Source organism: Amblyomma americanum, chromosome 8 (assembly GCF_052857255.1).
Source record: "Amblyomma americanum isolate KBUSLIRL-KWMA chromosome 8, ASM5285725v1, whole genome shotgun sequence".
Taxonomy (NCBI): Eukaryota; Metazoa; Arthropoda; class Arachnida; order Ixodida; family Ixodidae; genus Amblyomma; species Amblyomma americanum.
Genome location: NC_135504.1, coordinates 19,351,601 through 19,377,947, shown reverse-complemented (window position 1 = coordinate 19,377,947; position 26,347 = coordinate 19,351,601). Strand labels below are relative to the sequence as shown.

The window sequence follows — 26,347 nt, the reverse complement described above, 5'->3', positions numbered from 1 at the left end:
GCCATCAACAATGTACTTGAGCTGGTGCAAGATATGCTTACGCCATAGTAGTGGTACTGCATCAAAGTCTGCACACTTATGGTATTTCAGTTGGTATTGGTAAGGGCACTGCTATTGTGTAGTACTCAAAGCGGAGCCCATACGAACACTGTGAACTCTCGTTATTTCTGATCGGCTTAATTCAATCTGCTGGTTTGCCTACTCTGACTGACTCCTTGGTCCTGTCAATGTTAAGTGAAATTAAAAAGGTTCGCATTAATTGAGACTCTACATAATTGGTACAGGTTCTCAGTTTCCTCCAAGATTCGATTATTAAGAGTCAGCTTTACCATATTAGGATACTATACCATGTCGAATTGTTTCGAGTCTTGTTTTCAAAGGGTGTGAATTCACTTTCTTCTTTTTATGCTATTGCAGACACCACGGTGGACCCAAGCCTTCAGGACAAGCAGCGGCAACTGAAGAAGGCACGACTGGCCGATGGACTCAATGATCGGCTCTCCCACAGGCCCGGCCCCTTGGAACTGGTCAAGGGCAACATCCTCCAGACGGATGCCACGTTCGCCCAGGCCATCAAAGGTGCGTACTGTCTGCATTTTCCCCTTAAGCCGCCACGGTGGCTCAGTGGTTGTGGCGCTCTGCTGCTGACCCGAAAGACGGGTTCGATCCCGGCCGCGGCGGCTGAATTTCGGTGGAGACGAAATTCTAGAGGCCAGTGTACTGTGTGATGTCAGTGCACGTTACGTTAAAGAACCCCAGGCCGTCGGGATTTCCGTAGCCTTTCACTCCGGCGTCCCTCACAGCCTGAGTAGCTTTGAGGCGTTAAACCCCCACAAATCAAATCAGCATTTCCCCCTTAGCAAAGAAGCTTTTGGACTTGTGAAGGTTTCGACAAAAATTAGTGTAGTTAGGGTTGAGGAGAGGGTTTACAGTCACTGATCTGTAGTTAAAGTGAAGTGTGTTTCAGAACCTGTATGGGTTTCTGAAGGAACCCATACTTCCCTGAGGAGCAAGTACTTCCTCGAAGAACCTGTACTCTCTTGAGAAACCCACTGTTCTTAAGTTGCTAGTGCTTCCATGTGGGACCCAGTAATTTCATATGGGACCCGTTACTTTCATGTGGGACCCGTTAATCCCATCAGGGACACATACTTTCTTTGATTCAAAGTTAACGATCTTGCAGCAGTTGCATTCAAAATAAGCGCAAGGTTTCACTAGTTGGGTGGCAGTGTTTACTTAGTAGTGCAATGGTTCGACATTTGAGAAATGTTGCCTTTTGGTATATCAGTTTTGTAACTCCCATGGGGTTCATGCCAGGGCAAGGTGCTGGGTGTTTCAAAAGTAGCCTGGCAGCAGTACACGTGTGACTTGGAAGTGCTTCGTAGCGCCTTCGCAATATGGCTGCTGAAAACCAGCTGTCCCATTTTGCATCATTTTGGGGGAGTACAAGCAACACCCGTCCTGCCAAGACAGTCTTGATGCAGCACGGGGCAAAGAAAGCCTTTCTGGCTGCCAGGAATAGATGTGAGCATGAAATAAATACATCGCAGTACTGGCTCGAATCTGCCCTTGTACGAGCTCAGCTGCTGTTGAGAAAAGAAGATATGTCTCAAGTTTTTCCTACAAAGTTCGGTCTGGTTTTAAGGCGAAAGCCTTTAGAGACTCATCGTTGTGAACAAGATTTGTGCATCCTCAGAAAGTGTCCGCTCCACCTGTCAATCAAATAAAATGAAGGAAAAAGAAATTTCGACGAGGATGGGATTCGAACCCATGCGGGCAGAGCCCAATGGGTTAGCAGTCCATTGCCTTAACCACTCGGCCGCCTAGTTCGGGGGAACGAGGCTGTTTTAGAAGGCATGCGTCGTAACTTGAAACCAGATATAGCGAACACATCGGATATAACGAAGATGTAGTATGTCGTAACTTGAGACCGGATATAACGAAGGCATAGTATGTCGTAACTTGAAACCGAAAAGTGAGGCAATCGCGTTGAGCTAGAGAGCTCAGCAGGACGGCGCAAAGGCTTTCACCTTGATGCACGTAAGACGACTTAAGTGCTCGCCTGAATTGTTGTTCAGTTTCCTTCCTCAAAGCCTGATCAACTCTGTTCCTGATGAGTTGGGGCTTTAAGCGACACTGAGGATATATGCATTCGAATGAAGAGGCTACTGTCATTGAAAATGGGGGTCGGTCTAGGCTAAAAAAATGAAGTACACATAAGATTAAATCAAATCAGGTTTATTTTTCCATACAGGAAACTGCCGCTACAGGCAGTTTTCACCAGCTAACTAGGGTGATGCCGCGACAGTTTTTTTGTCGCAGATTCCAGAGATTGGGTTGCACCACCATTCACTTCCAAACGGTTATTACGGAGTCCTTTCTGCAATTTATATCGTGAATTTCAAGTGGTGGAGGAAAAAAAAAATCTGGGACACTCAAGTCACCTTAAGAGTGGAATGCAGTAGGATTAGATTTCACATTTGTCGCAGTTTCTGTTGAAACTTGTGTGTGCGTGCATGTTGCCTTGCAATTGTCAGTCCATCAACCGCCATATTCGGACTGCTAGCTGAAGAAGCAGGCGTCTGCTATGCCATGGTGCGGCCAACATTTGCATATATCGCATTTTTTCTGACGTTTTATTTCTATTCTCAGTCTAGGTTACTGTCTAGCAACAAGGTTGCTCACAACCCAACGGGCAAGTTGTGATGATGACACAAGGTTGTGCGACCTCTCTTGATCAATCATTAATTGCCACCTGCCATTGTGGGCAGGTTGCTCACAATCCGATGGCCAGGTTGCCACCCTGCCACAGTGGGCAGGTTGTGGTGAGGTCACGTGACCTCTTTCGATCAGTGAATTTCACGACGTTGGCGGTGTTTTCATGTGACGACAACTCTAATGCTACCGTCCATTTTTAAGTTTTTCGCCCATAAATCCGTCTTTTGCTTCTGTACAAGCGTTGGCAAGGCAGCATAGCCAAAAAGAAAAATCTATTTTTACTGAGAACAAAAATTGGATCGATTTGTCCTCAGTGTCTCTTTAAGTAAAGGAGAAAAAAAAAATGATGCAGCTGCACCGTTATGAGACTAACCTGGGCGAGACGGATGCGAGAGCTGCACAGTACCGGGATAGAGATGCAGTGCTGCGCAGAACCTCTTGGAAACTGTCGCGCAGCGATAAGTCAGGTCGGGGGCTGTGAAAACTGTTTAGCACCGTTCTGCAGTTGCGAAACGTTTAAACCAGTACAAATGCCTGTGTTTCGCAAAGTCACCAGTCGTTAGTGGGAACGGAACCAAGCTGCGCGTTGCTGCAGGATTCCCAATGCCACGGTTTTAAAGAGGAACCGAAAAGGCCTTGCATTGTGGGGTGTATGTGCATGTGTATTCTGGTCTCGTCTCCTCACCTGAAGAAAGACTGGCAGATGTCATGTCTAGGGCTTTCGTCGCCTGCTCCTTTTATCATCTGTGTTTTTTTTCTCGCGCGTCGCGTTTCTAAAATTGTATGCTGCACGTGGAAGCAGCCGACCACGATCTGCTGCGTGGAGCTAAGTAGGGAGGTGCTTTATACCATGTTTACTCGAGCCTAACCCAACCTTCCTTTCTGCGTTGTGCAAAATGGTTTCGCAAATTAGTCGTGTTCAGGTTACTTCTTTCCATTTGTATTGATTGTAGACTCTGGTAGCCAACTTGCTGGACTCTTGGCCTGTAATTGAGCAGATATTTTTCTTTTGCGCATCCATTCCTGCTGTTGGTGCTGCATCATTCTGTAGAGTAGGGGTCCACTGTTGGGTGGTTGAATGGCTATTTTAAAGTACAGCCCCGAAGCTTTTGTTCCGGGATGATCATAGGCTGTTTCCCTTCTATTCCTCGTTGCATGTTGACCAACAACAGAGGGCCAGATTCCTTTCCGGCGAACGTGTGAGGGTGAGAGCCGCAAGCACCCGCCACCTCCACATTTCCTCATCGACGAGGACAGCGGGGGGAGTGACTCTCTGGTGCCCTCCCCTGGACAGGACTCCAACGACCAGTCGCAGAGCAGGTGAGCGAAGCATTGCATTCCTAGGTTGTTGGCTTAACCTGTGACCTCTAATCCCTGTTACCCGGATTCCAGTTATCCCAATTCCCCTGTTATCCTGGCTTTCCCTGTCGAACCTTGTTTAGCAGTTACCGTAAAAACCGGACTATAGGTCGGACCGGAATATAGGTCGACCCCCTAACTAACCAATTCTAAAAATGAAAAATCTTTTTTCAATGGGAAAAGTACCGAAAGACATCCTTACTTTGAAACAAATGCGACTCGAGAGGTTGCACAATGGTGACAGTATTTAATTTCATTTAAATGCTGCTTGTATGTACACCCGGCAAATGTTTTAACAATATCGCGCACCAATCGGCCCGCGTGTTTGTTTCTGGCACAGGCAAGTATGGCGCCGTAGAGCAAAGCCTTCCTCTTCATGAATCGCCTCAACCAGGATGGCGAGCCTTTGAATTGCGCCCTCGTGAGTCTAGAGGCACGCGCGATCTCTGCCGCTTTCACGCGGATGCATTCGGCAGTCACAGGCAGCGATCTTGCTCGCAGCGCAACGTTTCCTTCCTATTCTCGATACACTACGCAGCTTCTGCCTCCGCCAGTACTGAATGCTCTTTTCGGATACTCCAAATTCGCGCTGTGCCGCCAGGTTCCTGTGAGCTTCCTCGTACTCAATCGTGTTTTTCTTGAAGGCGACGGTAAATTGCCGTTAGCTTCCTCTTTGCATCTACTGAAACGCAAAATGGCGGCACTGCTGCTGATGGCGATGGAGGCTGTTGACTTCAGCCACCCATTGTTGCAAGACTTCCGTATTTTTTCCGCCAATGACCGGTATATAAGACGGGGGTCGACTTTTCACCATGGTTTTTTGAAAAAAAGTTCGACCTATATTCCGGTTTTTACGGTATCTCTCTTGCTGTTGCCCTGTTATTCTTACTTGCCAAGTAGCCTAATGTTGGATAATTCCTGCATGTCACAAACCTTAAGCATGCTCTCTTTCGTTTTTCTTTTTTGAAGTAAATAAAATCTAAGCTCATTTTTTTTTCTGTTTAGATGCCAACTTTGCGGGCTGTTTTAATGTTGTAATGTATCTTAATTACATGTGCCTCGTCTTAGAAGAGCAGTGCATTGGTCTTTTATCATATAATGTTGACCAATTAAGTGTCGATGAGCAACATTTGAATTGTTACTTTAGTTGTGCTCGATTTTCAGTAGTCTACTGCATTTTGATAAGTTTGCAGCAGTTTTAAGCTGTGTGAATAGTTCTAGTTTTGAAAGAGCTGCTGTGTTCTCATTGATCAGACAATGGAGGCTGTGGGCTGTTCACATGTAAATTCTTCACTTCACTGTTTAGCCACACTGTGCTAAGTTAATGCATTTGGGCAGAGCAACTCAGTCTGCTCAGTGCTGTGGCCCAGGGACAAAACTTAGCCTTAATAAGCCATGGTAGCTGTGCCTATAGAGAGAAACTTAAGTTGCCTATAAATATAGAACTGTGATGAAAGCCTTCTGACGGCCATTGTCTCTCGCGCAGTTTGCCGTCGATAGACCTCTCGGAATCATCGTCCTCGTCTGGCACGTTGCACGAGGGCTCGCCAAGCTCGGTTTCTGCGGGCAGCCCACGTGCCTCGCCCCCTGTAGCTGTGGTCGCGACAACGCAGCCGACACCAGTGGTTCAGGTGGCGACTGTTGCACCGACGCCTACATCTGCCTCCTCACTGTGTGCTTCGCATCAGGTGAGGCTCATTCAGAATGTGGCTCTGCGTTAGCATCTTTTCTGGCAGCTTGAAATGAAGGAGTTTGTCTGTAAAAAAAAAAAATCCGTGGCTGTGGCCAGCTCCACGGCACCACTCTTGCAATCTTTGCCCTTTGAACTTTAGTTTGGCCTTGATATGCGAGTCGCATCAAACGTAAATGGAGCATATTCTTGAATACTGGCATCGATGATCTGGCAATTTTAGGGGCATAGTACTTGGGCATGTACAAACTGGAGTATTCCTGTACGAACTAAACTGCCTTCATTAGTCTTGTTATACTTGCTCCCTCTCTGAAGTTCCTGTCCAGTCCCGAGAATGAAATAAATTTTATTTGCCGTATTTACTTGCATAATGAGCTCACCGCCTTTCCCGAATAATCTCCGAAAATTGGGGGGGTGCATTCATTACACCGAGTTAAATGGGCAGAAAAGTTGCAATTTCTGACAGCCAAGGTAGGCGGTGCGTTCAATGTGTGAACGGAGTCATTGTGAGCAGAGTTGGATTAACCTGGGGCCCTACTCACAGTGGCCCACAGTGTTGCTTCATCATATGAAGACTCCTTAATCAATCATTCAGTCAAACTTTTTTTTTCTCACTTCTTTAGCTGCAGCAACAAGCTGTGGCCCCCATGACACAGCAGCCATCACCGCTGCAGTCGTTTCTCAGCACTGGTGCGGCAGCGGTGGTGACACCATCGACAACAGTGTTCCTCACTGGCACGGCGGTTGCACCCGCACAGCCACAGCAGACGGGTGGCGGCAAGGCCGCCCGCAAGAAGTCAAAGTCAAAGGCGCAGCCGAAGGCACGCACCATCAAATTCCACGAGTACAAGGTGAGAGGCTAACTCCCTCCCGTGTCCACCACAGCACTGTCGATGTGGCTGCGAAAATGTGTGCGAACCAGACTGTGGCTGGTAACAGGCAAGTCATTGCCTCCCCCAATGGGGCTTAGTGGATCAGCATTTCCAGAAAAGCAGGTCTTAATGCGACTGACCAGCAATGAATCAGTGCTGTCGTGTCAAGTCAGAGCTACTCGGTCTGCCTGTAATGACATGCACACATCTTCACACATCTTCACAGAGCTTGTATTTAGTTTTCCCTTTCGCAGTGCAGGCACACAACCACTGATCTAGATTCTGGGCTGGTCTGGAGGGGGGGATAAAAGAATGGCAATGATGGCTGCATCTCTTCAGTGACAGCACCGTCCAAGAGAGACATTGTGCTGGTTTCCCCTTTATAGCGGGACAGTACAGGGTGCATACTTGAGGTTCTCCACTGTTTCGTACACCTGGGTAGCATTCTGTCCTGCATTCATCCCTGGCTGAAGTTTTCAGTTATGGCATATTTTGCCGCTGTTTAAAAGCACAAAAGTTTTGTTACCACTTGCCAGAAAAAGCTTGTAGACAGGTGTGATGAAAACTCCGCCACGTGGATGGCGGGAGCAGCCATAGAGTCTTGGGTGGCGTTGTTAAGGGTGGGGAGGACGTGTTCCATCATACACGTGTGCTTGTCCCGCCTTCCCCAACCCTCCTGCATCTCCTCTCCCTGATGGCATTCCCGGTTTGCTTTGTGGCCACCAGTGTTCCTTTACGCCGTCGCCCTCTTTTCGGCTTCAATGCTGCCTCTGTTTTTTTTTTCAGAAACCTTTTGTGCATCTCCTACCTGCCTTCGCTTTTTGTTCTTATTTTGGCTGCACCCCTGCCCTCCTACGCTGCTCCTGGGCCGGGTTGTTTGTGGCACACTCTGATGATACGCACACGTGCGTACGTTTCCATGGCTTCTGCGGCAACAGCGGAGAGAGTTTGGAAGAAGGTGGGGAGCAGGGGCGTTGCCGCGTGGTTTATTTTGAGAGTTGACCTGTTGCCACTGCTGGCAGTGGGGTTCCTCCCTCATTATTTTCCCTCCGGGGAGAAAGAATCGGCTGTCTGATGCCGGCCCTGGCAGCCGGCAATGTGCCGAGCGTGGGCCTCCGGAGCGGCAGCATGGCATTGCCACTTGTGATTGTTGTCATATGTGGAACAATATCACTGCTGCGTACAAATGCTGCCGGTGTGATTATCGCCACTAACAGGCATTTTCACATATCAACACTATCACTTGTTATTTGTGGGCACTTGTTAATTGTGGACACTTGTTAATTGTTGAACTTGTTACGTGCGGGCACTGCCTATGCATGGACACCTTCGCTTGCGCACACTGTCACTTGTGCACACTGTCACTTGTGCACAGTCTCGCTCATAGGTGTTAACAGATGAGTACTATCGTAGGTTATCACCACATTTAAGTAGTATCATATGACAACACTGCTGCATATGGACATTTATCATATCTATCAAGCATGAGCACTTACCACTAATGAACACTGTCACTATGAACTGTTTTTGTGATCTTTCATTTCTGTGACATTTGATTTTCCCGATAGTGGTGGCTTCTCTGTTGGCCGAGGGCTCCTTTTTTGGTTGCTTTTCTCTTTCCTTCTATCTGCTAGGAAGGCTTTGGTGGCAGCCTGCATTTTATGCACGTCTGAGGATCATGTTTACCTCTCCAGTTTCAATTAGTTCCTCATCTAAGTGGGTTTTTTCTCCTTGTGGGGAACCAGCTCTTCTCTAACTTCAGTCCCTGAAAACTGTTGTAACAGTCGTGCAAGTTGCCTTGCAGTTGCTAGAGCTATGAATGCGGTTTGTCTGGGAAAGCGAAAAATTCGGAATCTGCAATGAAAAAGATGTGGAAGGAGGAACAGTCTTTTGCATCAGAACGAGATGGCAGTCTAGCCTATGTAAGGGAGTAATATGAGGAATGGAGCATATTGAACTGCCCCCTAGGTTTGACATTGTCTCCAAACAAACAACTTTCCAGGCTGTAGAAGATTGGTAGATTGTTCATTATTTTGGATGCGCATTGCAACTGCAGGAATGGCAAGGTTTAAGATTAAATCAGTGTCGAGGCTTTGTGTGGAGGATGTCGGCATTGTTTGGATGTGCACGTGTGTAACGGCTCTCACCCTTGCTACACACGTCGCAGTGGTGGTATCCTGCTGCATGCGCACCTGCGCTGTTCGCTTGTTTGACCCCTTTTTCTAGTTCTTTGTTGTCCCCTTGATTACGCTGTCGGCAGTCCGCAACCCCAGCAGCTGTCGCTGCCGCCAGTGGCGCTTTGCGCTTTTTGGTCGTTGTTTTGCCGTGGTGCCCTGCTGCTGCTGCTGCTTTTGCTTCTGCTGCCAAGTCCCCCCCCCCCCCCCCCCTCCCCCTCCTTCGTCTTCTCCTCGCCAGTCACTGTCTCACTGGGGCTGGCTTTGTGTCTCGGGTGCTCACTCTCTCTCTCTGGGCGTCTTTTGAGTGGCGCTTCTTTCTTGGCGATGGGCCAGTAGCATCATCATGGTCTGCAATCCTCGTGGCGCGACTGGCGCTCCCCCCCTGCCCTCGCTCCCTCCCTCTGGTTGCCGCCAGCTCCACACTCGTGTACGTGCGAGAGGAGCCCTTTGCGTGCCTGGCGCGACTGTTTCTTTTTTGTTTCTTTTAGCCATGGAACAGTGTCTAGCAATCGTTCTTTATGTGAAGTTGTCCGGTTTAACCTCAAGGAATTTACAGAATTGAAGGGAAGCCTTATGTGGCACCGGGAATGCTAATGGAATCTGAAGGAATGCAGAGAAAATGGTTTAGAACGTGGAATGCGAAAGTAGTGGAAAAAAAAAATATATGCAAACTCTGTCCACTTTTCATGGGTAGGCAGTAGTGCTATCGTGTACTTTCACTAGCAAGACGGTTCAGTGTGTTTGTTTGAGCTGCTTGTTTACTCTGGATGGAAGGAGAAAATCGCCTGTGGTAGCTGTGTAGGTTTGCTGTTTGCTGAATTCATTCATTAAAAGTTATTGTTGCGTAGGTGTAACATGCAAGTGTGTGTGTGTGTGTGTGTGTGCGTGCGTGCGTGCACGCGCGCGCGTCCAGGATTTTATTTTTGAGCACTGTGTTGAAAGGTTTGAGAGCATCATTACATTGGTACATTACCTGTACCTTGCAGTAGGTGCAGGCACATGGTGAGGGCTTCCAAACGAAAAATGAAAACTTAATGAAGCTATTGACACAAATGGGAGCCTGTGCAAAGAATTTTCTCAGTAAAGCCAGCTTGAGTTAGTGCAATCGCAGCCAGAGGTCTTTTGATGAGCATGTTTCTCACTGTGGTTGTTGTTGCAAAAGTAGCAGAATTTATGGATAAAACTGATGGTGAAACACACCATTGAGCTGTCGGTCATAGTTTATTCAATGGTCGACTTGCTTGCTCTCTCTGCAGGGTCCACCAAGCGCTCAAAAGAACCAGCCGGCCGCGTCGTCCTCATCCGAGTCGTCGTATGAGCTGCTGCTCCAGCAGCAACAGCTGTTCCTCCAGTGGCAACTTGAGTGGCAGCAGAAATATCCACAGATCATCTTGCCAGCAGCACAGGTATGTCGGGGTTATCCCACACGGTCGACTAGACAGATCTTTGCTGGCGAGCATGGACTTGTCCCAGTTTCTAGCAGCAAGTGTTAAAATGCAACATTCTTGTGCATTTAAGGGCTCCAAGAAGAGACTTCGAAGGCCTCAGAGGCTTCCTATTTAGACTTCAAAGACTTCCTATTTCTAAGTTTAAGATCCTTATATACCTTGAAGTCCCCAAGGCCCTTCCTATTCCTCAGGGCTCCAAGCCATCAAGGCATAAAAATTTTTCTGAGCCATCAATATTTGCGAATATTTAAATACTCTCGGAGCCTCAATTCAATGAGGATTGTTTTGATGGGCGAGCTAATCTGTTTGAAAGATTTAAATTATCATTGAACCAAAGCATATGGAAGTCTCGTTAGCTTATTTCTGTATTTTAATTTTATTGTTTGCCACAATACATCTTTTTGGCATTCATTGTTAAGGTGCAGTTAATGGACAGTGGCTGAACAGCTACAAATCGGTTCAAATGCATCTAAGTGGTGCATTACAAATGCACAAAGCATAATCATGCAGTTTATCTCACAGTTATGGCCTTTATAATCAAGAAGCTACCCATGTGACTGAAAATTTTCCAAGGCAGCGAGAAACAGCATCGCCATGAATTTTATGATGGATTAAAGCACCATTGATTACTGTTAATGTTGGCCAAATTATTGCAAAAGTGCAAGCCGGCTACCATCTGCGATTGGAACGTACTTCACTGAAGTCCAAATTCCAGTTTGTTTATTCTCCTTTCATACTAGAAAGGAGAAACTGCAAAAAGCTACCTTTGCAAAACTACTACAAGGAAGAGGGTCACTTGGTTCAAAAACTTCGTCAATCGTTCAATCCACCATTAACGTGTAGCTGGAGTCACAAAGGTAAAATGCGGGTCTAACTGGGAGCAACTATCTTGGGAACGTGTAATGATTCGCAGCGCCTGGGCCTGTGCAATCAGTGGCCCGTAAAATTAACCCTCTTTAAACCAAGGCCTCGGCCCCAGTCCCTCCCCTTCCCTTTATTCTTGGGGGTAAGCATAGCTTTGTGAAAGACAAAGGGGAGCGTTTCATGCTGTGATCGCGTCGTCGCTTTCGTCACGGTCTGTTTGAGGAGATGCCGGGCACGCTTCCAAAAGGCTGCCGTCCTCCCTCGGCGAGCGCTGGACGGCTCCTGTGGCCGTGGGCTTGACACGGTCTTCTGCGATGTGTTCCCAGGGTTACGGGGTCGAGATGGCATTCATGTTGTGAAAGAAATAAAGAAGGAGGGGGTTGCTGCCACCTTGTCAATCTTGCTTTCTTCTCTAACATTCCTTCGAGCGTCTCGGTTGGCTGTTTTTTCTTTATGCAGTGTAAGGCGATTAAGAACTACAGCACTGCGAGGCAGTGCATTACTCCTTTAAAGACATGTGCTTTGCACCCTTCTTAGTTAGAACTGAGGCGTTTGGAATTTTAGAGCGCAGCTCTGAGTCTCCCGTTCGTGGGTTCTGTCTTGTAGTCATCAGCTTCAGCGTAGTCAGCATAACATGCCACCTGACAACCGTGGTAGTAGCAGAGCGAAATGCCACCTGCCATGGTAAAATCCCAGAGGGTGGTGGCAGGTAGCGTGTGAAGAGCTGTGCTTCCAAATTTGCTTCCCATTTACTTCCAAAATTTACTTCCAAATGGTGATCACAGAGTCCTTTTTGTTTAATTTTCTCAGTAATAAATGTCTTTTGCCGCCAAAAAACACTAGCCTAGCCAGAAAAAGCCATACGGTCATGTTTTCTAACAAGAAGAATTGGATAGAACTGTCTCTAGCTTTTTTTCGAGAGAACAATGGTGCAGGGATGTTGAGTTGGTTAATTCGCTTATTTTGACTTGGTGAATTCACTTGTCAGCTGTGAGCAAAATGCTACTATACTGCCTTTGTATGAGTGCAGATTTGCCATTAATATAGGCTGTCTGCCATGCTAGCAAGTGCGTTGGGCACAAGAACGGTAAAAATTAATGCAAGATTGACTACGGTTTTTAAAACGATGAGTGGAAACCTTAAAAGCAGTGAGCTTGTTTTTTTTTTGTCCAGTGTATTCACAGCTGAGAACTTTTGGCTTAGACCTGGTGCAGTTAATGATACATGTGGTTTCTTTTTCTTTTTTGTAGAAACCAGTGGTGTCCGAAGCATCACAGCCACCACCGGTGCAGCTGACAAGCCCTCCACCGCCACCTCCGCCGCTGCCACCTGTTGTCAGTTCGCCCCCCATCGCCATGGCGGTCACGCCCGACTTGCCGCGGACAAGGTCCAAGCTTGAAGACATGAAGGGTGAGTGTGTTGGAATGGAGCTCACCTGCTACGAATTTCAATGTAGTGCATTAACTTGAGTATTCAGTACATACTGATGTGCTGAAAAAAATGAGAGGAAAATTTATGGAAAGATTAACTGCAGGTTTGTGGCGAGCAGCTGTTGCAAAGTAGCTGGCACATTCTTCGAAGTTGGTCAGTAGCGCGAAGGCTCAAAAAATTGCATGGTTAAGGAAAACGTGGTTGCTTGCAGCACAGCAAACAAGTGGGCAGGTCGTTCCCTGCTTGTTTTGCATGGAACGAATAGAGTAAGTGTACGATGGGACACGACAGGGCAGGAGATGGCAGCACCTGTGCTGTTGTGTTGTTTCCTTGTGCTGTTTGTTTGTCCTACATGTGCTTATTTAGCTGAGAGTTGACGTGGTCAAACTTGTCTGACCACAGTTGCAAAACGCAACCATTATTTCACTGCATGCCCTTGTTTTTTCACCTCATAGTTTCACTAATGCACGGATGTCACAAAGAAAGATTTCTTTGTGGAAGAAGTTGGCGCATATGTTTGGGTGATGAAGAAGCACTTGACGTCAGATAACTCTATAGCCTGTAGTGCTGATCCAATTTTCAAGTTTGCGGGATTAGTGTAACCACAGCTGGCATAGGACGGGTTCGTTGGCGGTCGGTAGATGCGGTCTTTTCTCATGCACTGGTTGTAGTTGAGTTGTTGATAACTGCCTGCCCTTGCCCTTCCCAGACTTGCTGTCCGCACTGTTTTATAAACATATGTCTGTGGGAATGCAGTCTTACCCAGTGTGGTTTTTTCGTGCAAAATAAACACTTCCCTCATTCTCTCTGTTCGTGCAGTGAGCGACTTGAAGGCAGAGCTGAAGCGCCGCAACCTGCCGGTGTCGGGGTCCAAGCCACAGCTCATCGAGAGGCTGAAGCCATTCTCGGACATTGGATCCGCCGCCACCCAGAGCAGCAGTGGCTCCGGCTCGGACCAGCCCGTGTCTTCTGTGGAGGCCGTCACGGACGTCTCTGAGCTCTCCCCACCTTCCCCCTATCTGGGCCTTTCTTATGAAATGCATGACGGGTGAGTGTGCCTGCTTTCATTTTCTTCCATTCTTTTTTTTTCCCCCGAGCATGAAGTTCTCAGAGGCAGCGTTTTAATTGATTCCAGATCAACCTTATTAAAAAGGGGCGAGGGGATTGCGACAGAAGTAAATTTATATGTAAATGTCAGTCTAGCCGTGGCTGTGGCTGTTTGGGGCTCATGCATAATGTATAACCGTCTCACCGAGCACAGGAATCCGCCGTCAGTGGTTCCCATGGAGGTGGACGGCAGTGGTGGGGATGTGTTGATGGGACAGCCGGACTCCTCACCTGCTCCGGTCACCGCCACCGAGACGGACCTCTCTGGATCCGGCACTGAGGAAGACCTGATGAAAATTCAGCAGCAACGGATCGAGGAACTCCAGCGTGAACTGCAGAGGCAAGTTACCTTACCCCTGTGTATCTTGACTGGCTTAGGCTTCATTTCTGCCACTCGCTTCCTCATAACCAAAACAAGTCAGCAAAGGTACGGGCAGTGCTTCCGTGGTTATTGTGGTATGTGAGGTATTATTCGGTACAGAAGTCTCTAAGATGCACAGTGAACAACAGCAGCACATATAGTTTTGTTGTCTGCCAATGACTTGGGACCGCACCCTCTTAAGCTGAAAGTCTCTCGTTGTATGCAGGTCATGCATAGGCACGTCATACAGGTCACATATTGTAGGTCATACGTTGTTGGTTGTAGAATGAGAATTTGAAAACATTGACTGCAACATTCTAAAGTTGAAAACTAATCAAATGGCAGCTGAGACATCACATGGGAGCTCGTTCTTGAACGCTACAAGGAATTTGTATTTCGTATTCCTTACAGGTCCCAGCTTCGGTTGCAGCAAAAGCAACAGCAGCAAGTGCCCGCACCGTACAGCCTGAAGAGCGCGACACCACCCATCACCACGTTCACCCTCACCTTGTCTCCATCAGGCCAGGCAGTGGTGGCTTCACAGCCTCAGACCACCAGCCTGCCTGCATCAGGCACTGTGCCGAGGTAAGTGGAATAGTTTTGTCCCAAGTTTTTGGCATTCAATTTGTGTTACATTAAATTTACTGGAGCAGTGGTGCAAATTTCTTACATTTTACGTTGGTGAGATTCGGTTTTAGCGTATGCACTTGTATTAGTTGACGCTATGCCTAGCTTAGAAGATACATTCTCAATCTTTGTAGCTTCGGAGAACTTCAACAGCTTTTCAAAGGTGCTGAAAAACTCCGCGCGTTGTGGCTTCTGTCTTCTGGGCTAACATGCTTGCGAAAAGGAACGTGCAGATACACGGCCCCTCAAAAAAAAAATATTGGCCAATTCAATTATTGATGGCTGGTAGTAGAGTGAAACAATCTGTTATATAATTACAGTATGGCGATCAAAAAATAGTCTATAAAGGAAAGTTGTGCTAGAGGCGTGCTTGGATTTATAAGTGCTGGGGAAACCAGGAAGCACTTTAGGAACCCAAGGGTTGCGCGGTACCAAGTTTGAGAAACCCTACATTGATACAGGTAGATTGCATAGCTGAGAGACTGAAGACTGCAGCATTTAGTGACAAAGCCATCATCCATTTAGTTTGAACAGGCCTCGAAAGTCATTCAGAATGAATAAACGTGTCTTCGAAAAGTTGTAATGCTTTAATGGTAGCTTTGGTACAGGTGTTGGTGACAGGAGGTAAAGTCTAGCAGGATGGTTAGGTTAGAGATCAACCAGTTTCCTGTTAGCCCACTCTAGTTGCCATGGTGGCTCAGTGGTTGTGGTGCTCGGCTGCTGACTTGAAAGATGCGGTTTTGATCCCGGCCACGGCATCGCATTGAGATATTCAGGTGAAATATTAGAGACCCTTATACTGTGCAATTTCATTGCATGTTAAAGAACTCCAGATGGTCGGAAGTTATCTGGATCCTTCCACTACAGCATCCCTTTAGCCCAAGCTGCCTTCGGATCCTTCCACTACGGCATCCCTTTAGCCCAAGCTGCCTTCGGATCCTTCCACTACGGCATCCCTTTAGCCCAAGCTGCCTTCGGATCCTTCCACTACAGCATCCCTTTAGCCCAAGCTGCCTTCGGATCCTTCCACTACGGCATCCCTTTAGCCCAAGCTGCCTTGGGACATTAAACCTCGTAAACCATGTCAGTCCACTCTGATTTTTTTTTTTTCCTTTTTAATTAGAAAAGCTTTCTTTTTCAGCTTATGCACATATCTGTGGGCAGGTGTGTTCTTTAATTTAAGAGAGACTCTGAGAGCCCTGTATTTAGTCTGCTGTCAGCAGTGGCTTGAAAAATTAGTGACCCAGCTGGCGCAGCCTTTTGCACAACCGGAACCGTGGCAGAGTCGTGGCCTGACCTTTTGTGCACGTATGACAAAATAGTTGGCATGCAGGCTACACGAGTTGGGCTGCTGGCATACCTCCAAACTAGTTTAGTCTTGATAGTAAATGGTGCCCAAGCACAGCTAGACATGCGGACCTCACGGCCAGCTTTCCTCAGAAATAGTTGCGAAGGCAGACCAAGTTTCGAAACTGGCTGCTCAAGAGGAGTCTCTCAAGGAAGAGTGGTTTGTCGCCAGCTGTCTCATGCGTTCGTGGTGACGTGAGTTGCAGGCGAGGTCAAGAGTCGGCGAGTCATTTTGTGACCTTGGAAAAAGTTGAAGTCATTAAGTCGGAGTACCTTGGTATTCAAGTGGAATGGTGTCAACATTATTCGTGCTGTTGAAACTCGGAACATCTGCTCTCTAGGGCATGTCGATTCTGTAATTCGCTAGTTCCGTTCAAACTGGTTCCTGCGAGTAGTGACAGTTCAACTGTCCTTGCAAGCTATTTCATAACTAAGAAGACAGCTATGTACAGAAAAATTTCTATGGTACAAAATTCACTGGGTCATAAAAACATTTGCATCAACCTAAATACGTATCATCCTAAACAAACAAAATTCTTCTGCAAAACGATGGGAAATGCATTCTCGCAGATCTGTTTATGGCCGATGGGATTTATTTACTGCCGCGTGACTGGCGTTCGCAATTTTGGCGGTGTACAGGCCACACCCCATGGCTCACTCACGACGTCACCGATGTGCGAGTCGTGCTCCGCACGACAGGCAATCGTGGTATCAGCAATGTGCGGGCAGAGATTAGCGTTCAAAAGTGCGGTCGCGGCTCTCGCATTCATAGCGTCCCTAGTAGCATGGAAAAGGATTCGGAACATCCAAAATTCTGCCTGTTGTACACAATGCACCCCGGCCAGAGAATTTCACAACTTCGTATCATCCTGAAATGTGTATCAACTGTGATCGTATCGTGTCGAGGTCCTGCCCATTACTGAATTAAGTTGCAGGATGTTCAACCTGGTACTGGAAATCTTGAGACTGGTGTTCATTTTTCATTTTTGGCTGGGTAAAATTCATTTTCATTTTGGTTCATTTCTTTTCGGTTCAGATTTTTCGTTTTGGTTGGGCACTAAGTGCTGCCCGCACATTGGAGATGCGCAGTTGCCGGTCGAGTGATGTGCATTGCAAGCAGTAAGCAGTGGCTCATGGCCCACATATTACCAAAGTCTCAAGTGAGTGGTGGCGTGTGGTTGTAAGTAAATCCCACCAGCTGCAAAGAGATCTGCGTGAATGCATTTCCCATGCTTCTGCATACAAATTTTGTCTGTTCTGGATTATATGAATATTTTTGCAGCCCTGTGAGATTCGTTACATAGATTCTACTGCTTTAGGCATTTTGTATTTAACTTATGTTAAACTACTATATTTACTCGCATAATAGACTCACTTATTTCCAAAAAGTTGACATCAATTTTAGGTAGAGTTCGTTATGTTGGGAAAAAATTATCATACGCCGGCCGGCCCAGTCCATCTGTCCGTCCATTCGTCCGTCACCAATCAACAAAAGTGCATGGTCAACAAATTGCGTCCCTGCATTCATGTTGCCAGCGTTAGCATTGGTCTCTTCAAAAGGTATTTGCTGTATCACAGCACAATCCATCAATTTTGTGGTAGTCGATGGCACCTGTAATTCGCTGCAAGATAACGCAGACAGGCTGAGCACCGGCCATGAGGGCCAGCTGAGCATGTAAGGGGGGGGGGAGTTCATTATGCAAATAAGGTAATTAGTTTATCCTAGCGAAATCAGGCTTTAAAACATGTTGAGCACTTTAATAAAGCTCAGGTAATTAAAGTACGTTTCCATGCTATTTTAAGTGTATGGATGTTTGAGAAGTGTGAAGTTGTGTTATTGATCATTTCTTTCTTCCTTGTGTGTTCCCTATACAGCACTGGCATGAGCATGGTTCCCACACCAACAACAGTTGCTGACTCGAAGTCATTTCAGCGTCAGTTGCTGCAGCAGCACCTTCAGAACAAAATTCAGCAGCAACAGCAGCAGCAAGCCCAACAGCAGCAGCAACAACAACAACAACAAAGTCAGCAACAGGCTCACCAACAAAGTATGCATTGGCTTCCTCTAGGTTTGCTAGCTTTTAGTCTGCTTTGACACCTTTTACAAGGGAGTTTTCTCGCCTGTTGAACACCTTTTGTAAGGGAGTTTCATGCAAGGCCTGCACTTAAGCCTGCTTCTTTTTTTGTGTGTGTGTGTGAAAAAAGCACACTATCTGGTAACTTATCAAAGACCAAAGATTAAGTACTTTGTAGGATTCTTCTCACTTCCACTACATCTAGTACAGTAAATGCCAATTGACATTTAAAAATGGGAGTAAAGTTTTGAGGTAAGCAGAGTTGCGAAGTAATTGAAGCACCAAAATTTTCTTTGTACTAATCGTGCATTGTGGCAGATCAACAGGACCAAATGTTATTCCAATTATGTTAATAAAGAAGCTAGGACCAAAATCCAAGCAAACATTAATACAGGTGAATAAAATGATAGTGGATTGGAAAGTAAGAATATAGACCATCTATCAAGGTTTTGTTTATGCCACGAACTCTATTACGCAAACTCTGCTAGGAATGATAATAGAAAGTATCCCGTGTGGCGTCACAACAGCGCAAGAAATGCGGCTGGCAGAGACGTGAGCTTTTGAGTGCACAATCATGCTGGTAACACGACTGTGGCAGAAGTCTTCACCATCTGAAACCGGGGAGTAATCAGTACCAGTAGCGAGAGCCCCTTTTACTATATTAATGGACTTTACTGTTTTAATTTTATAGATCGGGTGCATGTGCTTGGTTTATCAATATTGATGGTCATCGGTGAAATTTGAATGGTTCTTTATTCTGGTCTTGCCTGAATTTATTGCTTCTCACTGATGCAGTACCGTCATACTGCTTGAATACCCAAGCAGAAAAGCATGCTAATTCTTTTATGTAACTTTTTGGCAAAGCTATGATTGTAAGTTAGGAAAAGACCCACATACATAAGGACACCGCAGCGAGCCATGGAAAGAAAAATGATAGGGGTAACGTTAATTGGAGAGACATGGGAGAGGCCTTTGCCCTGCAGTGGGTGTAGTAAGGCTGATGTTGATGATGATGATGACGGCTAGCGTCGGCACGTGCTACATCTTTTAATGAATGGTCATGTGTTGATTTTTTTTCTCTGCAGGTTGTGTTGGCAATCCAAACCTGGCCACCAGCCTCTCGTCGCCATCACCGTCATCCGCGGCAGTCAAGGCTTCGCTGGCCAATTTCCTGCAGCAACAGCAGCAACACCAACAGCAGCAGCAGCAGCAGCAGAGCCTTGCAGCAGCCCTGGCGATTGGCAGCGATGCCAACAACAATCACCAGTTGATCGGGGACCGCGGCGGAAGCAGTGCTCGGACGTTAGCCTATGGCCAAGGGAAGCAGCCTTTGATGAAGACCCCCAATGGCCTTCAGTCTAGGCAAGTCTCAGATTTTTAGGAGTGAAATTTGATGAAGTCAGAGTGAACACACTGGCATGTCATGAAATCTCATTGCCCAGGAGTGGCGCTCATGCTAAATGAGGTAATAAACAGTCATGTCAAATTGGCAGATTGTCGAGCAGAAATCTGTACTCGATGACTGAGGAATGGAGAAATGGAACTGTGAGAAGTGCAGAGAATGTTCACCAATGAAATCTGGCACAGTGTGGTTGATTCTTGCTGGCATGCCACTTCCAAGTTTTCTTCGGTTAACTGGAGAGGGAACTTCACTTCCCTCTCACGAACATTCGGTCCTTACACCTACTCTAGATTGGCCTCTTTTTTCACATTTCCTTTTTACTTAGGGCCTATACGGATTGCACACTTATTCCGACTGAATTCATAGTCACAGAAAATGCCCGATTGTTGTTATGACAAAAACACAGGTATGTAACTCATATTTGTAAAGATGCATATGCTCATTGCATTCTTGCTGAAGCAGTATCATGTGGGTTATACCGTCTGCTTCAGAAAAATGTTAGTCTGTGGTGTTTTCAAAGTGCTCGGGAATGGCCTAGGGCAGCGATTCCCAGCCCTTTTAGCCTCGGTAAGTGCCGATGCCTTTCAAGAAACGCTGTGGAACCCCAGGTGTCTTGTCTTCTATCCCTTCCTGCCTGGCATAAGTGCAAAAACAAACAAAAAAGTGCGTCACCGCACAGGCTCCCAAAAAATGCCAAATCTATTTATTGATGGCTGCCTGTATGGTTCATATGGTAACTGTAATATTGCAGCAGACTGTTGCACTAAACGGTTAAATGGAGCCCAATTTGAGAACCCTTGGTTTAGGGAAAGCAGGTACTCATGGGCCACCATCCAAACATGTCTGGCGGCTGCTTACTTTTCTTGGACAGTCGTGCTGGGTGACCTGAAAGCATGCTGGCATAATTTGATCAAAATGTTTCATACTTTGACCACACTGTTTCATAGAAACTGGAAACTGGTCTTTGTGTTCATGGCTGGACTTGAGCATTGAGAGCTCTGGGCATTGGTGAAGAAAGAATCTTTGTTCCTTACAGGTCCCTGCAGCAAGTGGCAAGCTTTCCATCGTTGCTGACGCCGAAACCAGAGCCCTTTGTCTTGACTAAGCAGCCACCAGACTATGACGAAGCGACCAAGCAACTCAACAAGACGAGGCAGGCACAGGTACCCACTGTGTGTTGCGTTTCTGCCCCACCTCGCTGCAACTACTAATCATGTTGAAGATTATGTCTGTATGCCCCTTGTCGGATTTTCTTGAGCTGAAGGCATAGGTTCAATCCCAGCCTTAGTGGCCGGGTTTTGATGAAGAAACGCAAAGACGCCCATGTGCCGTGCACGTTGAAGCTGGCGTGCTGCTAGCAAGCATGGGTTCATCTGCCTTCGTGCATCAACTGCATTTCATCAAAGGCAAAGCGTAAAAATGCCCGTCTATTGAAATCTTGCTGTATGTTGAATCTTAGGTGGTTGGAATTATCCGAAAGCCCTCCAGTGTCGTGCCACGCGTAAAGAGCTGGAGTCTTGCACTAGCCATCCCTAAGGCTCACAAATTGTTTATCCAGTGGGAGGAAAATTTGCATAATTATCAGGCTTTTGCACAGAAAAAAAAAAAAACCTTTCACCGTGGCGATCAGTTATTAAATTTCTGTCAGTGCCTTATATGTCCACATAGTGACCCTTCACTGATTTCAGGGTCTGAATACTGCTACTTCATTTGATTTGTATCTGAGAAAAAGTCGTTATGCAAGCAATTCAGCCAGTTTTAGGCCTTCTAAGATGCTGCTGCCTGACTTGTTCCTACATGGCTTGTTGCAAAGGATTCTAAATGTAATATCCAAACAGCCACTGAAACCGACTAAACAATTTACGGTTGTAGGGGCTTAAGCTCGCTGAGGCCAGACATGTTGGCTTGAAACTCTTGGTGCCAAGTAAGGTTCTGGCATTTAATCAGTTTGGCAGCTAGCAGTGGCCATCCCTTTTTGATTTTGCAGCAAAATCTCGATGATATATTATAAAATACCCTGGCCTTAGTGCATTTGAACAATGTGCAGAAATTCGGATGTTCTGAACGCTCTCCCGTACCACTACGGATGATACAAACACGTGAGCTGTGACCGCACCATCGAGCGGCAAGTGTTGCCCGCACATTGCCGAAGTCACAATCGCCAGTCATACGGCCGTAAACAGATCTGTGTGGATGCATTTCCTGTGCTTGGATGTGCACATTTTGCTCGCCTTGGATGATAGGAATATTTTTCGCTACCCCGCGAGATTCTTACTGGTTTGTACTGTATTACCTGGAAGAGCCGAAAATGCCGTTTTTTTTTTTTTTTTGATGAGCCTCCGTTTGTTTTGCAGATGCTACCACTGAGTAACCTTATGCCTGCAAGCTCAAAACAGAACCGTCCACGTTCAGTAAAGAGCAAAGATGTAGACGATGTCCTCGAGATCCTCATCAAGAATGGAGGTAAGTCAAACAGCCTTGTTGCAACAGCGAACAAGGAGGGTTTCGTTCTTCATTCTTGAAATTTTTTCGTACACTGCCATGGGCTTTTTGAGCTCAGACATGGAAGGAATCATTCTGAAAATAGCGGCAATAATGACAAGTCGCTTCAGTTAATTGGCTGTAAACAAGGCTAAAAAGTGCCAAGGACTTGAGTGACAAAGAAGGTGATTGAGCAGCTCAGGGGTGGACGCAGGTTATCAAATGATGCGGCTGATTGTGAGCCACATCAAAGAACTTTAAGTCTGTGTATTTCACTGTTTGCTGATGCATTGTGCGTCTGTCTTGCAAGCCTGAACAGTGTGACTTGTCTGTCACCTGTCACACTTCACATCTGGTTTGTTCGTTCTCGTGCATATTCTCACTGCTGAGCACCTGTGAAAATGGCTTGCTTTTGTGTATACTGTTTGAATCATGCTTATAGATCATAAATCATGACTCGCAAAACTCGAATCATAATCTGAGAATGATGTTTGTCAAAATACTTGTATAGTTTTTCATCGATAATACCAAGTACACATTATTTGCTTTCTTTCTGTGCGGGTGTGAAACTCTGAGCCCTACTTTTAACGAATGTGCAGAGTTACCCCCAAGTGCCGCCCAAGAGCCACCAACGCCCACAACACCAGGTACGCCCATCACGGACATGAGCGGCCTCCTTGCGTGTACGTCGCCATCGTTTCCAACACCGCCGCCATCGTCGGAAGCGACTACAGCCACTCCCGGCGAACGGAATTCGCCCTCCCTGGCCCTGTCGGGTGATGGTGAGACGCCACCTCCGTCAGCCTCGTTGGACTTTGATTTCCATCTGGACCTGGACGACTTCGAAGGCATGGACCTTGGAATGCTGACAGATGGGTCAGCGAAGAGTAACCAGGCTCCAAGAAACCACTATGCCGAGAACACGGATCTCTCGGACCCGACGCTGAGCATGGAAATCGAATTGTCGGACTGGCTCGACGTGATGATGCCGCAGACAAGTTCGTCATCGTCATCGTCCGCAACAAGCGGGCAGGTGTCTTCTGTAGCTCCTTCTAACCCAGCCGTGTCATCTGTCACCGCTTCAAGCACGACACAGCATGATCCACTGCTGTCGACAAACGCTTCTGTGGACATTCAGGATCCGTTTGACCTGTTTACGGTGAACGACACAGACTTTCGGGCGTGGGACGACTTTCGGACTAATTGGGACAGCGCAGACTTCATTGCCTGACTCCTGTTGACCGTATGAGGCGGTGAGCAGGAAAAACAGAGAGGTGGTGCCCACAGCCGAGAGGCAGGTCCTTTTTTTTTTTTCTGTACCGTTGTGCCGGTGATGACGTAGTGACTGTCTCTGCCACAGAAAGGGCGGGGACTCGTGCATTCATGAGCCATAGGGAAAAGAGACCAAGCCAACAAGTTTTTCACTTATCCAACCACAGCTTGCCAGTGGAACAGTCTAGTTGCTAGAAAAGCCGTTTTAAAGTCACGGACCAAGAAAGAAAACAAAATAAGATACACAAGAAACAGACCGTGTGCCAAGCTGAAAGTGCCGGCTGCTTTGTGAGCCGCTCATGTCTTTTTTTTTTTTTTTTCGGATGCCATCACTTTGCCAGTGGCAAAAAGAAACTTGTCCCTGTGCCTGTGTTGTCTTCCAGTTCATGACGCAAGGAATGCTCACGCCAAAAACACAAAGCAGACTCGTGGAGTGTTCTCGGATTTCTAGCCTTTTAAACAAAGGCTGGAAAACTCACTGTACTGAGGCCATTATGTTGTGCAATCTGAAAAAAATTGGTCTTGGCGAGTGACGGCAGGTTACATTTCACGCGAGTTACGACACAAGTACAAACAATCCCAGCATGTCTTATTCATTTTCACATCCTGACAAAGAGTACTGATCTGCCCTCTTCGTCCTCACTTGTGACAAGATCATCGTTTCGGAACTGACACTCACTTCAACACGAATAACGACACCATGTAGTGACAGTGCTTGGCAACCAGCCAAGCGAACCGCTGCTTCTTTCGACAAGGGATCAAAATGATTGCTTCCGCGACAGACCTTTAGACAAGACTAAACTTACAAGCGTGTGTCTCTCGCAGATTTGAGAGAGGAGCCAGTTTTGAGATGCATTCTTGTTTAAACAAAAAGAAAGCATTCTTGTTTAAACAAAGCATATAGTGACTAAAGCAAATTGGCTGCCCTGAGCCAATTAATGGAAGGCTGGAAACAAGACTCAACGAGTTCTCGTTCGAGAGGACCACATTCCAAGCGTTTTGCTGGTGAAAAGACGAGAAGCGAAGAAAAAAAAAAGAAACTCGAGAAAATCAGCCGACGCCACCTCACAAATCTTTGGGAGCAGGGGGGCGAAAAAGAAGAGTCGACCACGATACTATGCCCGGAGGTTGTGCCTGCGAGTCGTCAGGCCAGGGCACGAACAGGTGCACCCAATTTATCGTCGCTCCTTTGTTGTGTTTTTCTACGTTTGTGTGAGAGTGCATGTGTGTGAGTTACTACCAAGGTTGTAATCTTTTGTACATAATTTAGGTGAGGCGGTAAAACGTCCTGTGGTTGTCTTGCCAAGTCTGTTGTATAAACAAAAAGGGCCTCTTTAAGTGGATTCGCATAAAATGCAGGCTTTGTGCTGTGACACGTTTCTGTGAAGCTAACGAAATTTTACTTCAAAAACCTGTTTTTCTTTGTTCATTTCTTATTGATGTTAAATGCTTACACGAGTAAAATAGCAGTGACCTGTCATGCACATTATTAATGGCTGGAAACTCTAGGTGGGAAATTTATAGCGGGTTGTACACCCCAGTTCACCCAGATACACCCCCCTGTTCACCCGTTTTACACTCCAAGTCTAGTTGGGGTGTATTTAAACAGTGCCTTCACCGACGCGGCTGTGCCATGTCGTTTATACTCGGTAAGGGGGTCTCGGCATCTTATAATTGTTAAAATTCCTGGAACATTTAAGGTAGAGTTCCTACGTGATCAAGTTTGTAATTTCTTTTCGCTTTTCCCAATCCACAAGTGTATAGATTCGCGAGGTACCGTTCATTTTTTTTCTGCAGCTGGTCTCGGGCCTTTTTGTTGCGAGTGCTGGAAACACTAACCCAAGCTGGTTTTTCTGTGCTTTCTTCGTTTCTTTTTGGCAGTGGCGAAAACCAGCTTGCTTTTGGTGATGGAAGCTATTAGGCAGAGAGCGCGAGCAATACTTTTTCTCCGTCCCCCTTCCCTTCCCCTTGTCCTATCCAAATGTACATATTATATATTAAGGGCACAGCCTTCTTGGGAGTCAGTGCCCGTGTTGGTGTAGTGTGATGCAAGAAATAAAAAGATCCACACACGTCATTGTACACTGTCTTGACTGCTTGCATGGCGACTTGGCTAGTGCCGCCATTGACTTGCCAGGAGGCCCGACGTGTTAATTTCATCCCCCGTCATTTTGTCATTCTCTTTGGCGAGATATAAATTTTAATATATTGGCCCACGTATTGAAAGCACCTCTGTTTTCTGCGTTTTTGAAACTCATTCATTATGCAAGTCAGTATGACATACTGTGTTGTGCACTTACAGCATATTGTGCCAACGTCGTTTGGAGCTAGTGCAGAAGCACCACAGAAACGCAGCATAAATTCCAAATCACTGCTGATACAATGGGTACAAGCTTTCCCCTAGCCTGGTGCTCGGCTTATGCTTAGGAAATGGGTCTGTGACGTCACGTTGAGTAGACTAAGAATGCATTGTGTCATAGCGTTTTTTGGCCAAGCTGCCCTAGCAGCATAAAAATTCATTATCATTAATCCCAAATGCTCTGAAAGATTTGAAGAATCACCGCATATGAATTGTTAAAACTGTGCACTACCTTCTATTGCACTCTAGTGACCACTTTGGGACGCCTTGTAGCTTTCAAGATGTGGCTCCTGGGATACGAACTTTAGCTTAGGTAGCTGCAGTTATTCAGTGCTGCCACCCTTGATAGGCCTAGGCAGGAGGAGCAATATAAAATGAAGGTAAAAAGATGTTCGGAAGCTGTTAAGGTTTTGTTTATGGCAGTCCGAGGCCCACACATCTGGCCTACACTGTGTGCTACAGTTAACCTGTAATATTGCTGTCACTATTTCTTCCTGTAATAGTTTTACTGCGATTTCGTACCAGATCTGTAAAGCACCTGACTGCATTTCACCTCCGTTGCGATCAAACCAGCAGCCTTGGGGTCTACAGCTGAACGTCACTCCGGTGGGTTGTAGTGTCATAAAATGCAGGAAAGATGTTCCAACTTGCAAAGCGGTAATAATTGTAAAGTGTCTCTTGGTTATTTGTTTCAGCTTAATGCTTTTTGTATGTGGAGGCCTGCCGCACGGTAGTCGTATTGGAGGAGTACAGCTTG

At 46.5% G+C, this 26,347-nt stretch overlaps 1 protein-coding gene and 1 non-coding gene across 6 annotated transcripts in view; one reads left to right on the top strand and one right to left on the bottom strand.

The window, feature by feature from the left end:
- Mrtf (Myocardin-related transcription factor) overlaps positions 1 to 25,308 on the top strand; it is a 228,713-nt gene extending 203,405 nt beyond the window's left edge. For all 5 annotated transcript variants that reach the window (XM_077634035.1, XM_077634032.1, XM_077634036.1 and 2 more), the window contains 14 exons: positions 418 to 579; positions 3,891 to 4,038; positions 5,564 to 5,765; positions 6,391 to 6,618; positions 10,073 to 10,222; positions 12,379 to 12,538; positions 13,379 to 13,607; positions 13,821 to 14,006; positions 14,439 to 14,612; positions 17,877 to 18,049; positions 19,162 to 19,438; positions 20,515 to 20,641; positions 21,833 to 21,941; positions 22,559 to 25,308. In XM_077634035.1, the coding sequence (XP_077490161.1) occupies positions 418 to 579; positions 3,891 to 4,038; positions 5,564 to 5,765; positions 6,391 to 6,618; positions 10,073 to 10,222; positions 12,379 to 12,538; positions 13,379 to 13,607; positions 13,821 to 14,006; positions 14,439 to 14,612; positions 17,877 to 18,049; positions 19,162 to 19,438; positions 20,515 to 20,641; positions 21,833 to 21,941; positions 22,559 to 23,190 (2,957 nt within the window). In that variant the 3' untranslated portion in view covers positions 23,191 to 25,308. The remainder of the gene's footprint in view (positions 1 to 417; positions 580 to 3,890; positions 4,039 to 5,563; positions 5,766 to 6,390; positions 6,619 to 10,072; positions 10,223 to 12,378; positions 12,539 to 13,378; positions 13,608 to 13,820; positions 14,007 to 14,438; positions 14,613 to 17,876; positions 18,050 to 19,161; positions 19,439 to 20,514; positions 20,642 to 21,832; positions 21,942 to 22,558) is intronic.
- On the bottom strand, positions 1,748 to 1,829 carry TRNAS-GCU (transfer RNA serine (anticodon GCU)). Its single transcript has one exon. It is a non-coding gene; the product is annotated as a tRNA-Ser (tRNA).
- Positions 25,309 to 26,347: the final 1,039 nt, after the last annotated feature.